The following is a 17,040-nucleotide window of genomic DNA, read 5'->3' on the forward strand; positions in this document are numbered from 1 at the left end:
TTGCAGCAGCATTCCAGTACCTGAAGGGGGCCTACAAGAAAGCTGGAGAGGGGCTTTTTACAAGGGCAGGTAGTGATAGGAGAAGGGGTAATGGCTTTAAACTGAAGGAGGGTAGATTTAGATTAGATATGAGGAAGAAATTCCTCACTATGAGGGTGGTGAGGCACTGGAACAGGTTGCCCAGAGAAGTTGTGGATGCCCCATCCCTGGCAGTGTTCAAGGCCAGGCTGGATGGGGCTTTGAGCAACCTGGTCTAGTGGAAGGTGTCCCTGTCCATGGCAGGGGGGCTGGAACTAGATGATCTTTAAGGTCCCTTCCAACCCAAACCATTCTATGATTTGTAGCTTTCCTTCCCTTAGTTCATGGATGTGAATAGTTAAGGAGGTTTAACTTGTCACATGCACATTTTTTATGAGGGCAAGTTTCTGACAAATTTGCTGATAAACTGGTTTTAAGATGACAGAAAGTTTCTTTAAACATTTGCATTATGTATGTGCTAGATATTCAGGCCTGGTTATTTAGGCCCTCACATCCACTTGAGACATCCACACCTCAGGAACTGTCAAAGCTTTTGCCTTCCTAGCTCCAGAATACCTGGGAGCCTTGGGGTGAGATGTTGGCTCCAGAGATGCTACCTGCAAAATTCACATTTGGCTTCAACAAATCTCACTTCAGAAGTCTCTAATAAAAGTGAACTAGACTACTGATGGGAAAAGTATGTGCAAACCTCAGTTTAGACTTAACATTTTGATCCTTTATAACAGGAAATACTTGAGGTTGCAGGGAGGTAGGATACCCTGGGGACTAGGTCTACATTTCTAACGAAGCTTTGACAAAACCAAGTACTGGTACTTTACTTACAACATTGTCATTTCGAGATGGAAGATAACGGTTACTACTCCTCTGAATAATCTTGAAAAATCCTCCTGGTCGCCCGTCCTCTACATTAGAAAATTCATTCTGGCGACACTCACTTTTTGCCCAGAGAAACAGAAAAACAGGTTTGATACCTACAAATTAGATACAACCCCCCCAGCGTTTTCGATTCTCACCCCAATGATCTTCTAACTGCTCGTTGAAATTTCCTGGCTAGGATCTACCCCGCTCCTGGAGGCCGGGGTAATACAAAGCCATGGTCTAGCAGGGTCCGTACCCGCAGCGGAGTCCTTCCTCCACAACAGCCGCCTCCGCGCAGCTCCCCCCTCCTCCTCCTCCTCCTCCTCCTCCTCCCCAGCACACCGCTCTCCCCTCCGGCCCGGCGGGCGCCCCGCCGCACGGCCAGCTCGCGTCTAACGGGGACCGACACCCCCCCGCCCGCAGCAGGCGCCTCCGCGCCCCGGCCCGCCCTGCCCTGCCCCGGGGGGCTGCAGGGACAGCGGCCCCCGGCCGAACACCGCCCCGGGGCGCAGAGCCGCGGGAGCCCGGCGCCGCCCGGACCTGCCGCAGCCGCCGGGGCCCCCCGGGCGGAGAGGGGCCGCTCCGTGCGCGGCCGGGTGGCAGCCGCCGCCTGTCCCCGAAGGGCGGTCCCCTCCCATGCACCTCGGGGGGGACGGGACGGCGAGACGTTCCTCCCGTCTCCGCGGGACGGGGGACACCTTCCCCGCGGCGGGGCACCGCGGAGGCGCGGGGCGGCGGCAGGGAGAGGGCGGCGGGCCGGGAATGTCATTTGGAGGTGGCGGTGACAGCTCTCCCCTGCCCGCAGCCGAAACGCGGCTCGGGGCGGGAGGAGGATGCCGGGGGCGAGGGGACTACTGCGCCGGGGACCCGCCACCGGGGACCCGCCACCCCGGCCCCGCACCTCGCAGCCGTAGAGCTGCCCCAGCTGCTCCACGATCCACTCCTCCAGCACCAGCCGCTTCCGCAGCTCCTTCCGATCGTATTTCACCGTCACTTTCCCCTGCTGGTGGCGCCGCTGCTGGACCTGCACCACCGCCGCCGCCGCCGACACCGAGTCCTCCCGGGAGGAGCCTCCGGAGGAGCCGCCGCTCCCGCCGCCGCCGCGGGGGGTCTGGAAGAAAACGCGGTTCCCGCCGCCGCCGCCCGCTGCCGCCGCCTCGCTGCCTCCGGTCGCCACCGACATGCTCCGCTCCGCCGCGGCTCCCGCCGAGCCGAGCCGAGCCGAAAGGCGCCCGCCCGCCGCTACCGCCGGGCCGCAGCAGCCGCCGGTTGCGCGTGTGCCTCGCTCCCCCGCACCTGCCGTTTAAAGCCTCTCATGGCACAGCGGCGCAGCCGGCCCCGCCGCCGGGAGGGCTGGGCCCAAACCGGCGGGGGGCGGGGACAGCCGAGGGGCGGCACGGCCCGGCCCGGCACGGCAGGACACGGCACGCCCGCCGCCGTCCCGGCCCGCCCCTCCGCGCCGCCACCGCGTCCGGGCCCCGCAGCGGCGCGGAGCGGAGCGCGGCAGCCGCGGTGCCGGCGGCGGAGCCTCTGGGCCGCCCCGGTGCCAGCGCGGCGCGGGCGGCTGCTCCTCGCTGTCATCGGGGCCGGAGCGGGATGTGCCGGCGGCAGGGCGCTCCCCGGAGGCTCCCCGGGGACTGCGGCTGCTGGGTGGTTTATGGCTTTTTTTTAAGGACACGCAGTATTGCCCCGTCATGCACACGGCGTTTATAAATATTGTAGGTCTGCAGCATTAAAACGCTGAATGCGATCGTTTTCGTCTCTCGGGGGGGGAATGAATGACTTCAGGGCAGCGAACCCAAATAGAAAGCAAATATTTCGAGCTATCAGCAGTTAGGGTAGCACTTAGCCATTTGGAGATGTCCGTCTTTCTAAAAGGCACCGGTTAGCATTAGTGTTGTCAGCAACTTTGGGTCTCTCAGGAGGCACTGAGTGAAATCACCAGTGGTCCATCACACGCACCAAAATGTGCCGATGACTGCAAGGAAGCAGCCAACACAACGCAGGCGCTGGTTAGAGGCCCTGGGCCGTCCCCATTAGCAAAGAGGTTTGCTTGTGGCAAGGGGCAGAAGCCAACCCCCCGCACATGCAGACCCGGGACTGGAAGTGCCCGGTGTGGCAAAGCTGGGGTACGGCTGTGGGGTATGGCTGTGGGGACCGTGCCCTGCACACGCTGGCCTGGGGGAGGATGTCTTAAGTCAGCAAGGGGCAGAGGGGAAGGGGCAAGGATCGCCGGCCATAATTACCTGGGCTTATCTGCCTCAGTCAAATCCTGGCTGCTGCTTGGCATGCCCGTGTGGTTGCGGTGGCATTTCAGCCTCCTCCGCTCTCTGCATTTGACACACCACTGAACAAGAGGCTAGCGTGAGGCATGTGAGCCTCATCAAGCTATTTAGGTAAAACTCAGCTTGTGCTGCTAAAGAGATTATAATCTAATATCATCAAGAGATAAAATCTTACTATTGGTCTTAAATGCTACGATAGCTTTTAGATTTTCATCTAAAAAAGCACCAGTTCTTCAAAGCAAAGCATATGAAGTTAAGCTCCTTATCTGTACCTAGGGACCACCTGATTTTCAAGATACTGAGCACTAGGCATCAGTGCAGATCACACTTGAAGCCTGGGCTGCAGGCAGAGCTTGGGAGAAAGTCACATCCCCCACACCCGAGTTTCTGCAAGGAGGCTGTCCTACCCGCTGGGCAGTCTCCTCTGCCATTACCCAAGCAAATCTCGACTTCCAGCTGCAGCTGGGTAGTGCTGCCTGCCTGGCTTTTGTACATCTGGGCTTGGGTAAATACAGTAGGAAAAAACCATCGTCAACAACTTGTTCTTAGAGAAACCAAAAAGATGCAGAGGAGTTTTTGAAAGAGGGGAGCGGCTGTCTTTTAAACTTTTGTGTTTGGAGTGGCCTGTAATTTGGGTCTTCAGCTCTGCATGTCGTGTTGGAAGTCTGGTGCTGACGTTCTCAACCACAAAACTTGAAACTTTCCCTTTTAGAGCAGGAACATTTTCATCTTTATAGACTGATTTTGTTTTCGGTTGCTGAGGAAAAATGGATTAATGCAAAAGAAGGTAAATATTGCATGAGAGTCTTTTTAAAGCCATACTAAGCATCATGCTTGCTGTTCCATGGGATATAAAGCAGGAATACCCGAATTGTCACCATAATAGGATATTTTCTGGAGCCAAAAGAATGCTGAGGTGTTCCACACTGGACCTAAGGTGGCTGGAAAATACTGAGATTTTTGTTCCCTGCTGTAGCAAATATCAGGTGTACAGGTGGCTAAAATATTCTCATTGACTCTGAGTGTGAGAATCCAGCAAGTCTCAGCTGAAGGACTTTTTCAATACTATTATTAATAGGATATTATAATCACTGCAGACATTTAAAAGCTGGCACCCGCTATTCAAATAGCACTTCCGCGATACTCTTAAAGTAGAGAATGAGGTACAGGGGATTAAAAAGCGTGTCCTCAGAGGTTATAATTTCAAAGTTACAATTCTAACATAATGCATAGTGGTTGGTAAATGTGGGTGGATGAGAAACTGGTAGAACTGCCAGCATTGTCATAAGGGAGTTTTATGTGCCGTTGGTTTTTCATTCAGTTTTTAAAGCAAGTGCATTCCTCAGGAACCCAGGGCAAAAAGTGCTGCCAAGAATCTTTCCTGCAACGATTTTGCTTCATTTGAAAGAAAGATCTAGTTGTTTAAAAGTCAAAGTTGAGCAAAAACGTTTAGATCTGCTAATATCCTGGGAATGAGCAATGCAGCCCTGTGTGGGCACAATCTGTACTTTACTCCTGAGTGTCTGGAGGCGTATGAGAGTATTTCGCGGAGTGAGAAGTTTCCTCGCAAATACTTCTCCTTACCACAACGGAACCGTTAATGATTACACCCATAACAAAGACAAGAGTTAATGTGGCAGAGGGAGCAACAATCCTTCCCAACCCTTCAGCCCCAGTTTCAGACCTACCTTGAGGAACGAAATCAGGGCATAAGAGATTAAGCTTCGCAGGTGAGGGTCTTCCAGCAGCTAAAGCAAAATCACAGTGCTGCATTTCATCTAAAGCTAATGGTTGATCAATAAAACCAAAAGGGAGATAAAATACAACACCACTGAAATATTGTGCACTCTCAGTGTGATCAAGTCCAGGTCTCTCTCACAAGAACATTGTGTCAGGTGACAGGATAAGTAAAGACAACAGGAGTTAGGAAACACCAAAGGCAGAGGAACACTTGCCTCACCTGCACTTCCCTATGTTTCTTTCCCAAACAGTGGATGTGGGAATCTCTTGTGAATGTAAGCAACATGAAGCTGTATCCACTTCCCATGCATGTATTGCATGCTCCTAGCCTGTTTTCCAGTCAAAGAAAATATTAAAGAGTTTCTGGACTAATTTTTCAGGAGGCTTACACAGTGACCCTTGAGGGTTCAAGGCCCAGAGCATTAATTGCCTGTTCACCTTTAGTTAACCCTGTTGGACAGCAGGTATATTCTTTTCCTAAACAATGGACACTTCCATCAGTGCTGGCCACAAATGTCAGTGTTGACTCATTTCTGTGGCTAAAAGGTTCTTCTCTAGCCAAGCTTGCTCTTTAGGAAACAACGTTTAGGCTTGTTATCTTCATAATCCCCATTTTCCTATGCTGTCAAATACTACACTGGCCAAAACCAAGACCCCTTTCTTATGCTGCTCTCCACAAGTTTTCCCTCCCCGAAGGCTGCTCGAAGGAAGGACTCCTGCAGCTTGCCTCTTCTCTGTGGCTTTCCACCATCTCATAGCAGCTTCTCTTAGATGTTTCCACGTTCTTTTCTGAATAACTTTGGAAATAAGAAGTTGCTGGACTCTGAAATCAACCAGTATGTGTCATGAAATTTCATTCAGTTCAGTATCTGTTATTTTCGTGAGGCATTTGCTCTTTAAGGGATTCACATGTATGTAATTTTGCTGGGTTCTGCTTCTCATGACGATGTGCTCAGGAAGAAATTAGAGTTTAGTGGAAGACGCACAGGCTGGAGATTTTTAGCAACCTGGAGTTGTTTAAACTGCAAAGTACGCACCAGTTGGTGGTTATTATATTTCCTTCTTGAAATGCACGTTAGCTTTTACATGTTCTCAGAATCATAGGAATCATTCCATGCTTGTATTCCTTGGCTTGCTAACAAAATACTTGAGTTAGGAGTTGCCAGGGAATCTCCTGCGTGTGTAACGAGAGACTCCATTATTTTTGCAAGGCTAGACAGTCTTTGTCTACCATCTACCATTGAAGAGCTCTGCCTGGCATCTTGTTGGTGAGCTGTGAGACTTCACTCCACGCACACTAGTGAAATTTACTGTCGCAGGGCTTCTCTTCTGCACAATTACTGGAAACTGCCATCACCCAGATAGTCTGTCTTGTGCCTGGTGACTGCATCTGAGGAGTCTGAAGACACTGTCCTGAGTTATTTAATGTTATTTCTGTGCAAGCAAAGTGTTTCATCGATGAGGAGCCTTGACACCCCACTCAGCTCGGAGGAGGTTTCACCGCTGTGATGTGGGTACTGGGGTCACGCTTGTGCATTGCCTTGTCTGGATCAGCGTTGCCATCCTCCCCATCAATAAGCAAAAGCGGTTTGGGGGAATACTGCCATAGTTCATAAACCACTGCAGAACTAAGTTTTGCTTTCATCACAGCAGTAGCCCATGTGTGTCAGACAGTGTATAAGTGCTGTTTTTGTGTCTCCTATTTGAATTTAGCTTGGGGCTGTGAGCTGTTAATGGGTTCTGTGTCTCTAAGTGATTTTCTACTTTGCATGTCCTAATTAATGCCCCTCCCTTTGACTGGTAACCACCTTGTCTCCCCAGACACGTTATGATTTTGTTTTCATTTTCAATCGCTTTTCATCTGTTTGTGATATTGATGTTCCATACTCCAAAGACACTGTGTGTTGATCCATCAGTCTCAGCACCACTGACTTTTTGTTCTTGCAGCCACCATTTTGATGCTCCAAAACTCTACTTTTTTAGCTTGTTTTGCTTTTACTAAAAAGCTACTCAGAGTCTGGCTCTTACAAATGTCTGTCACCGAGAGCTGCTTTTTCCTCTTTGTCCTTTCTTGTAAAGGAGACACCAATGGCTCATTGTTCAACCCCCAGCTGTAATACCTGTGGTGGAAGCAGTAATTCTAATATTAGTTGTATAAACTAATGACACAAAGCAAATATTTGTTACATTGAAGTGTTTGCTCTGGTCCCTCTTGCTTATGATATAATCTGTTTATAGCTTGAGACTCCGATAATGAAACTTTGGAAGACTTGCATTTCAAGAGCAGGTCGTTGGGTACTTGTGAGTTACACAGGCCAAGCTACATTCAGGTACAAGGTAAATGCTCCATGAGAGGGGAAAAAAAATAGAAGGAACACAAATTTGTACGCATACACTCATTGTTTCCTACAAAGTAAGTCAGCGTGCACAACGACAACCTCTTCCTGTCTCAGAGCAGAGATCCAAGCATGGGATGTGACGGTAGCCTCGTTTCTCCCCTATACCAGTGGTGGCTGGAGATTGCGATGCCCTGAAGTCTGCCAGCGGTGACCATTCCTCTGCGGTGGAATTCCTCCAAACTCTTGCTTTACACACATATTGTAGGACCACATGATACATCCACGTAGCCGCTCCCAGACAAGAAGGCTAATTAGGACCCCTGTACACTAGCTGTCCGTAGGAGCCCCCTCTCCTTCCCCCAGCCCTGCCTCTGGCTGCCCAGCCAGTGTCCTCAGGGAGAAACCTGCCCTTTGGGCTCCTCCTGTGTGCACGTCTTGGCAGTTTGCATGGGACCCAGGCGCCATTCGGCTCTGGCTCTCTCAGCTGCTCTTGCAGTGGCAGTGGTGAGAAAGGATGCCAGGTCCTTTAGAGCAGGAGGTCTCTCTCAGGAGGAAGGGCTCCAGTTTGCAGTTTGGGTGCCCGCTATTGGGTCACAGAAAGCAGCCAGAAATTCAGAGCGCTCCCAAGTATCAAGTACAACATCTCTGAGCATCTCTGGTGCATGCTGTTCAGTGATGTTTGTTAGGATACACAGGCTGTGCTGTCATGGTACTTTGTGTTAAGGATAGGTAGCAACTAAAGAAGAAGTAGGTAACCTCTGCTTACTTGCACTTGCCCTCAATAACATCAGCAATTCCTCGTACAAATAACCTATGATTGTTCATCTGAGCACTACCACCCAAGCTGTCACTTTTATTTAGAAAGATGTGGACAGCCTTCCTTTTTTCTGGAAGGGATTAGTGGGGAGGTAGGGAATCAATAAAGGAAAAGATTTAAAAAAAAACAACAGCAAAACAAACCATGAAGCAGGGCTGGACAATTAACATCCCACAGCCTCTAGTAATATTGATTGTTGTTTTGCCCTTGAATCCCACTCTGCTTACATGGAAATATTAACCCTTTGGTAAAATACAAAGGGAAAAAATCAGTGACACAGATAAAGTATTTGTATTAGTCCATAAAAAGAGACCAACAAAAACATTAAAAGAAAGTATGGGTTAAAGAGTGAGGCACTCACAATATCTAGATTAATAATATTCTGGATCAGTCATCTCCCAGACTGGTACCTGTCACCTCTGCTACAGAGTCCATTTCACTTGCACTCAAGAAATAATGAAGAATGATAATAAGTTATTCTGTATAGCTTGGCCAGCCTGTTGAGGAGGGACGTAATGTGTTTTACCCATTTTGCTTGGCAATTAGTGGTGAGTGATGGCACTCAGGTGCTTGGATCTGGGAAAAAAAACCTGAAAAACCTGAAAGCTAGAGCAAAAAGCAATCACTTAGAAACCGGGGTGCCAATAGTCCTGTTTTGCCTCTTGTCCCCTCATCCCTGCACCTCGAAGCATTCTGCAGAAGAACCTGTACAGAATGAGCCCAAGACTTTCTAAAAACCAGCGTGGATATGTAGCTAAAACCTGACGCTGTTCTCCGTTGTTGTACAAGAATGATATGCTAAACTTCCCAAGTCCTTAGTTACCTCCTTTGGGAAAGCAGGAACAATACTGGGCTGTTTAGCACAGAAAGAGGCTGTGGTCTCTCTGGCTATAACAAGAGATGTCAAGAGCACAGAATTGTTAAAAGCATTAAGTAACTGATGCCATCCCACTGCATGTTCTTTCAAGCTAAAAGCTATTCTGATGGAGGAAGCATAAACAATCAAGAGGGCTAGCTGGTGAAAGCTATCAGCTATGGTTTGAATAGAGAAGAAAATGAGAGCAAAAGTAGAACAAGCTCTATGGCTCAGGTGCCTTTTTGGAAGATTTTTACAAGAGTGCTGAACACACTTTTCAAACCTTAAGGATATTCCAAGTTGCCACTCAAAATCTAGTAAACGAAGAACATGGAGGATGCAGGCATTGAAGAAAGGAGATCAGCAAAATGTAGTGCAGCAAAAAAACCTCGTTCATCAGTTCTATATGTATATCACAGGATGCAATTCAAGAAAAGAAATGCAAACGCTCCGTATTCATCTGGAATAGTCAGCTGCGCAAATACACAATTGGAAAATGCAAGTTTGACAGCAGTTCTACCAACAAGGACCAAGGGGGTCTGGATGAACATGACTGAACATGGGTCAGAAACATGCTGTGGTGAAAAAAGCTACATCGCAGTGGGATGTATAAAGAAGAGTGTCATACGTATGAGACATGAAGTAACTTTACTGTGCAAGATTCTGTGGGTAAGGCCCCTGTTAAGAGTGTGAGACTCCAGAAAAGATTGGACCAGTTTGGCAGAAATCAGAGAAGAGCAACTGGGAAAAGGTCTAAAAGATCATGTCCTTTCTGTAATAACCTACAGGGAAAGACTAAAGGAACCAGAAATATTTAGTTTATAAAATGCAGAAGTGTCAATAAAGCTGAGGGAAATAATGCGCTCTTGATCTCATGTGGTGAGCACAGGGAATAATGAGCTTAAACTGAAGCAAAGGAGATTTTGATTAAATGTGATGAAAAAATTTCCAACGGTAGGGATGGAGAAATGGCACAATACGCTGCCTAGGGAGGCTGTGGAATCCGCTTCTTCAGAAGTTATTCAGAAAGAAAAAGGCAAATATTTGTTGTTTATTTATATGTCTACAGGGAGAGTTTATCCAGCTGGAAGGCAGGGAGATGAACTGGGAGCCTCCCAGGCTATACCTATCCCCGTAAGCTCTCCAGGGCCAAGCACTGGTACCCAACTACTTGCTAAACTACCAGTGGTGTCCCCATCCGAGCTCAGCCCTACACTGGTCACCGTCCTAACCGCCAACGATTGTCCCCAACAGCCACTATGGACAAGGCCATCACATTCTGGAGGGAAAGTATTCAACTGCACCATGGTATTTGCCCTCAGGGCAAAAGAAAAGGTCATGGCCCTTTTTCTTGTAAAGACATAGCCTAAAAGTGCCCTCCAGTCCTAATTTCTGTGGGTATTCCTGTACCAAGCTATTTTTAACAAGGAGAATCCAAAAGCCCTCTCTAAATACGTGCAATTTAAATGAATAAGCTTTTATGTGTACAACAACCATCCAGCTCTGGGGCATTCATGCAATTTTGCTGCACTTAGCAGCTCTGTATAAATAACATATGAAAAGAAATATTCCTTATGTAAGCATAAGATGTTCATAAATACAAAATAGTTATAATAATTCATTGCAATATTACCAAGATGAAAGTCCTATTATCCTAACTACTTTTACAAATCCATAGCAAGAGACACTCCCTGTCCCAAACTTTGCACAGTATGGTTTAAGACAACAGAGCAGAGGTTAAAAACACATGGTCATGTAAGGCATTTGGTTACATAAAGGACATTTTTTTAAGTGTAAAAATGAGATTGTCTGTAGTAATTTTCAGTATAAGGCACAATTTAGCATTTCCTCCCCCACTTAAGCTTAAGTCATTTTCCAGGAGGTTCAGCTCAGTAAGGTTTATACAATGGTATGACTGGTTCAAAATTTAATTTTCTTGTACAAATATACATATTAGTTAATCTGCTAAATGCCTGTCTAGATTGCCTCCATTTAACAAGCTTCAAAGGATTAGATAGTACAGAGATAATTTAGGAGCTTTTACCTACAGGTATTGTCCTATATTTAACTTTCTAATTGTAATGGGAGGAGAGTGAAACACTGCCAGGTTCAATAAACACAAGTTACTCTTTTTAACTGTAGTCAGCTTTAAAGCTATTCTGTCATTCAGGCCTTGCACGCTTCTAAGCACCACTGAGAGTTTGGGTCTCAGCACTTCATAAAACTGTTTCCTAAAGTGAAATTCAGAGAAGTGTTGCAAAATGGGCCCATGCATTTCTTGCAGTAGTGAAAATACCGTCTACATCAGGGCCATTGTCTTTTCCTTTCAAACCACCATAAGAAAAACACCACAGGCATCAGTTAGTTAGTAACCTCTTAGTGCACTGACCTGTTTGATGTTCACAGGAGAGTTAGTCAATATATTAGCCTTAATAGGGTACCATTAGTAATTTATGAATTAATTTTATTACATATCTCAATTTCTATCTACCCCACAGCCTGCAAATGCCCCTCTGTCGTACACTACTACGTAAAAAGGTGAGTTATGAAAAAATAAAGTTATTAATTCTATTTATGTTTTGGTCCTGTGCAATGTGAAAGGTGTGGTATTGAGGTATGTTTGTAATATTTTGCACTTAAAACATGGTAGTATGTTGCTAGTTTTAAATATGGCATCCTAACTAATGTTAAATTAATCATTAATCATGCAGGGCATTTCTAATGATTCCTATTCCTAAGCCTTTCTGTATTGATTCTTAAAAACTCACCAGGTTTGACCTCAAAAACAATCCTTGGCATTTGAAGAAATCAAATGTAGATATATGCTAGCTTCTGTGGGTTAGTACATTAGTAATTCATCTTTAAAGAACAGACAATAAAATGTCCCTGGTATGTTGTAAATGGGAAAAGATTGCAATCTGCCATGGATCATCCTGAGAATGGGAGAGGGAGCTTAATGAATCAAAGAAAAAACAGGCAGAAATTGAATTTTATAAGACACCTGCTAAATTATGTGTTTTCTGATGAGGAGGCTGGATCTAAAGCAGCTGTTCTGGAAAATGTAAGGTGACTCTGGAAAAACTAGAGGGGCAGAGCATATGAAAACAATTGAACCAATGTTTGGTGCTATGTGGAATGGTCCTTCAGCTCAGGCATGATGTTGTTGAATCATCTATCTATGCCTATTTTTGATACATAAGTGCACTTCGCACTCATATTTTTTCTAGCAACAGTGTGTTTATATTCATCCATCTAAATTATTCCTGGAATGATACATAGTACAGCTCTGTAGCACTAGAAAATGAGGCAATTATAGGTAGAGTTAATAAATCCACTTTGACTGCCCTGCCCTTTCAGAGCTGAATCACAAGCCCGTGGTTAGGTAGCCACATTTTCTACACAGTGCAGGAGGCACCTCAGAAAAGCAATCCAAAAAACCTCCTGCTTTTGCAGAAGATGCCCGAACTGAGTCCGAAGCGGTGAGCCTTGTTCAGGATTGCCTTGGCTGACTGTGAACAAGAGCTAGAAGCAGCATCATTGCAGCACTTTATTTGGGTTTATATACCCTGCTTCTCACAGCACAGCTTCAGCAGAGGCTGTGGGGGCTGCATTGACGGGCACTCGGGTGGCTCGAGCAGTCTCCTGGGAGGAGGCATTTTTTCAGGGTGACTCTGAAGCGATCCTAGAATCAACCTCCCCAGCTTTCTACACAAGTCCTCTAACTATGAGGTTGCTATTTAGACGGCAAAAAACATTTACTTGCTACATCTCCTTTAGCAGTTGGTACCCCCCATCACACCTTAAAACACTTCTTTCTGCCAGCAATTTTCTTGAACAATACTATTAAACAGCGTTTCTACAGGTTTTTAAGTGAATAGAATCATTGCACTCTTTCGTGGCTGGAGCCAGTGTCTCCTGCCAGGCTTTCTCAGTTCTCCTCCCTAGGATTTTGGACCATCAGATTTGGCCAAAGGATTTTGGTCTATGGTTTGTTAGTGAAAAAAAAAAAAAAAGATGCTTCCAAGAAAAGACAGATGCCTGACTCCATCTCTAGTCTGACGTACCTGCTAGCAGAAGCACATCCCTGCATCATTCAAAAGAAGGCAGCACAGTGCTCATCTGAGTTACATTTTTAGGAATCTCTTTTAAAAAAAGATAAAAAGAAAAAACAGATGTTCCTTATTGGCTGAAGGGAGGTGGAGAAATTAATTCTGAATTTGTTCTGAATTGATAGTACTCTATATTGCACCATGCCTGGATGAACATACTAGACTGTACAATATTATTATTATAAGAGATATGATATTAATGGCAGTAACTATTTTACCATTAAGTAATTCAGCAATAACCAGCTGTTTGTTTAATAGTGTTTTTACCCAGCTGATCTCCATCTTTCCTATATTAGCTATGGGATTTGTGAATCCTCTAGGTTCATAGATTAACATGACGTGACCTGTTTCTTTTTATGCCAAAGCACTTACAGTATATTTATCAAAATTAATAGAAGGTTTTAAATAAGCCCCTCTCCTCTTAGCATGGCTAGGTTGTTTATTTCTAATTTTCTTATGAGTACTGTCATTAAATTTTGTTTCTCATAGCGGAGTCCTCTCTATTTTCAGTAAGGTCAAATGAAGTGTTTTCTCCTTTAGTGTTCCCATTAGCCACAACAAATCTTTCTCTTGCTGCCTGTGCAGGCTCTGACTGCCATTTCAACACTGACTCATGACTGAGAAGAGATTAAGACTTTGACTCGACAGGTTATAATCCTCTGCCTGCAACGGGAATGCCTGCTGCCTACAGGGCAACGCAGGGCTCTGGTATCTTACAACTGCCAGTCCGTGCCTAAGGAGGCATGATGGCCCCATCTGATGTAATTCAGCTTGTCCTGATTAGATAGGGGGAAAAAATACACACGTATCTAACTGAAGCATGGGAATTATTGTATTGGATTACTAATGCACTTGGAAAATCTATAGTAACATTTATTAAATAAGTGTTTGGTCACATGTGTAACCTGGCTCACTTCATTACACAGGATGAAGGTTGGAAACTGCATCCTATGAAGTGGCTGGAGCTTTTCTTGATTGCTGAACAGGCAGTATTTTTCATGTTCTTTCCAAATCATCCTTATGATTCACAACGATCGCTCTCTTTCTGAAGCTTTATATTACTGCACAAATGCTAAGAATGGCGCCTGTTCTACAGAGCATTGCCAGTGCTTTAATACGTATTCCAGTATATTACATACACTGAAAAAAACTTACCTTAAATAAAATGTAGCAATACAGTTACACAAAACACACCTCTTCTGTATTTTCTTATGTGCTTAGTTTCCTACCATCTGCTTTGCACATAATACTCATGCTTGTGGAGCAGCTTCCAGGATTTTGGCATTTCTATTGCAGATGCCATGCTTCTTCCCTATTACAATGCCAAGCTTTTCTTTAATTTGAAAAACAACATACACAGGTTATACACTAGCTGACAAAGCTGAAGCAGTGTACTTGAAGAATAATGATTTCTGTAGGAAACAGCTTAAAAAGCCTGCTAGGGCTACATCATATCAAGTTGGCAGATCCTAATTCTCAATTTACATTTAACTGTCATTAATTGCCATACTGAGGTAACGTACCCATCCAATTTAGAAAAATGCCAGAAAAGTCCCGAGGATCATTATAAAAGCACAGTTTTCATTAATACGCTTCGGAGCGTGGGACTGTATGCTGTGTTTTGCTTCCCAGTGGGCACAGCAGGGAGGAAGCCAAAAGCAGATTTACGGCACTGATGCAACAGGAGGACCCTGCCTGGTGTCAGGGCACTCCCTGAAGCCACTCCACGACCCAGGCCACGCTGGGTACAGGGCACGGGCCATGTCACCTCTCAGCACAACATCTACGGAGCTGCATCTCTGGTCCAGGTTGATATTATTTCAGTAAATACAGCAAAATATTGTTACCATTATTACTATTATTATTGTTATTATTATTTTCTAATTTTACCTGCTGAGTTGGAAAAATACTGATTTCATAATTTCTGTGATTATTCCTATGACTTTTTCTCCCACGCTCCTTTCCCCACACAGTTTTGTTTGTGTGCTTCTGAGCCTTTTGCAGTGATGAGCCACTTCAGAGAACTATCTTTATTTAGCAAGGGACTTTGAATTAGGCAATTAAACTGGGCTGCTGTGGTTTGCCTTGCACAGACTGGCCATTTTCTCTTGCTATTTTTTTTTGGCAGCCTTCATGTTGATTTTGTGGCTGAAGTTCTGCCGTGTTCATCCATGTCTGTGCTTGTCACCTGCCTTTGCATCTCACAGTACAATTCTGTCTCCTGGAAAGTTTTTTTCCTGGTCTTCCCCTCGGCAGAGGGGACCTTACCGCACAGAGGGAAAAGGCTGCATCATCACCCATTTGACCTGGAAGTTGCCCCAAGCTGGGCCTGGGGAGAACGGGGTGAAAAGTTGAGCTAACAACAGGTGATAGGGAAAAAAAACCCCAAACAAACTAGAATTAGGCCCTGAAATCTGGGAAATAATCCCAGGGCAGCTCTGTTTATAACTCATTCCTGACTCATTTCTGTAGACATCCAAAAGGTCCTGCTCTCCCAGCACAGATATGGGAAGGCTCAGTGTGGAGCCGTGCCAGGGCACCGTTTAGGGCAGGTCATATCGGTGCTGTCTGCAGAGCCACATGGCAGCTTTCGATGTGCAAAGCACTGCTATTTCCCCACAATGCTACACCCATGCCCACTGCATGCTGGCATGCCTGGAGGCCACGGGGATGCAGGCAGGTCACAGCGTGGCTGGCAGAAGTCCTCCTGCTGCCTGTTGTTCAGATGTCCATCCTAACCCCACTCCTCTTCTCCGTGCCTGCTGTAAAGCCTCAGGATGAAAGCCAGCCCCAGAGAAGTCAAAAGCAAAACTCCACTTGAGCGGATGAAGTTCAGCCAGTGCCTGGAGCCACATAGTGGGTCTCCTCGTTCTTAGAGCAATGTCCCAGCCTTAGTGTCTGTGGAAAAAAGGCTGAGCAAATATGCAACTTTTGATCAGTGTGAAGGCTTAGAAACAGAAGAAAACCATTTTTCTTTTTGATGTGATGCATCTGAGGGGGAGGGGAAGCTGGCTTGCAATATCTGAATACCTGGGCAGTACCTAAGGGCCACTTTCACAATGGGCTGGCACTAATCTAAGTCCATGCCTCCAGGTCCTCGGCTGCATAGTCTCACCGCCGCTGGTGCCAATGTGAGCACTCCTGCAGCTGCACAGTCATCCAGACCAGGGACCTGATCCACCAGAAAACATCCCTTCCTTGGGTGAGGGAGGGAAGGAGGAAGGACTTGACTGCAATACAGCTGATGTGGCTGCATGAATACCTAGGAGGCAGCAAGTAGAGATATTTGGGCAGAGGGCAGGAGAAGGTGAGATAGCCCATTTTGGAAGTAGCTTGTGCTTAAGTCAACATAAAATGATGGTTAAGTCATGTACTCAGATAGCAAAGTGTGTGTACCCATTGTGTTTTCAGAGCATAATGCTGGATCTCACCAAAATGAGGTTATAGATCATACTGTAATATATCACTAGCCAGCACAATATCAATTCCAGTACTCATAGACAAGATTCACTATGAAATTCATAAGGGTAATGAGGCACTCAATTTGATTGCCCCAAGGAAGTGGAGCATCTCCCTTTGTGCCTATTTAAGAACAGGATAAAGATGGACGAGGTGCCTCCCTGCTTCCCAGATCCCCTTTTCTGTGATTCCACAAAAACATCATCGTCAAGGTATTCTAAAAAAATTTCAAAATCCAAATGCATTCAAATATATCAACATGTGTCTCAGCTGAAGAAAGCATCAAAGCCATCAATATATTCTTCAATAGCTACAGCTTTGTCTCCATGCTTCACTGGGGATGTCCCATGTGTTCGAGGCCTCACCAGGAATGAGCACCACGTGGAGTCAAAGCAGCTACCTAGTACAAGCACCAGTAAAATCCTTGAAATCATTGTTCTTTCTCTCCTGAACACTTCGCATTTACTGAAATCTATAACTGAGACCCCAGTTCAAGGACAGCTTTAGGGTAAGTTCATGACATGCTCCATTTGTGGCA

The 17,040-nt window shown here is 46.0% G+C and overlaps 1 protein-coding gene across 2 annotated transcripts in view; it reads right to left on the reverse strand.

The window, feature by feature from the left end:
• The window catches only part of PPP1R14C (protein phosphatase 1 regulatory inhibitor subunit 14C), a 55,407-nt gene extending 53,126 nt beyond the window's left edge, over positions 1-2,281 (reverse strand). The window contains exon 1 of one of the 2 annotated variants that reach the window (XM_075499000.1): positions 1,799-2,276. In XM_075499000.1, the coding sequence (XP_075355115.1) occupies positions 1,799-2,080 (282 nt within the window). In that variant the 5' untranslated portion in view covers positions 2,081-2,276. Of the gene's footprint in view, positions 1-1,798 lie in introns of both variants that reach the window. The other variant, XM_075499001.1, reaches the window with a different exon arrangement.
• Positions 2,282-17,040: the final 14,759 nt, after the last annotated feature.

The sequence above is a fragment of the Mycteria americana genome, chromosome 3 (genome assembly GCF_035582795.1).
Source record: "Mycteria americana isolate JAX WOST 10 ecotype Jacksonville Zoo and Gardens chromosome 3, USCA_MyAme_1.0, whole genome shotgun sequence".
Taxonomy (NCBI): domain Eukaryota; kingdom Metazoa; phylum Chordata; class Aves; order Ciconiiformes; family Ciconiidae; genus Mycteria; species Mycteria americana.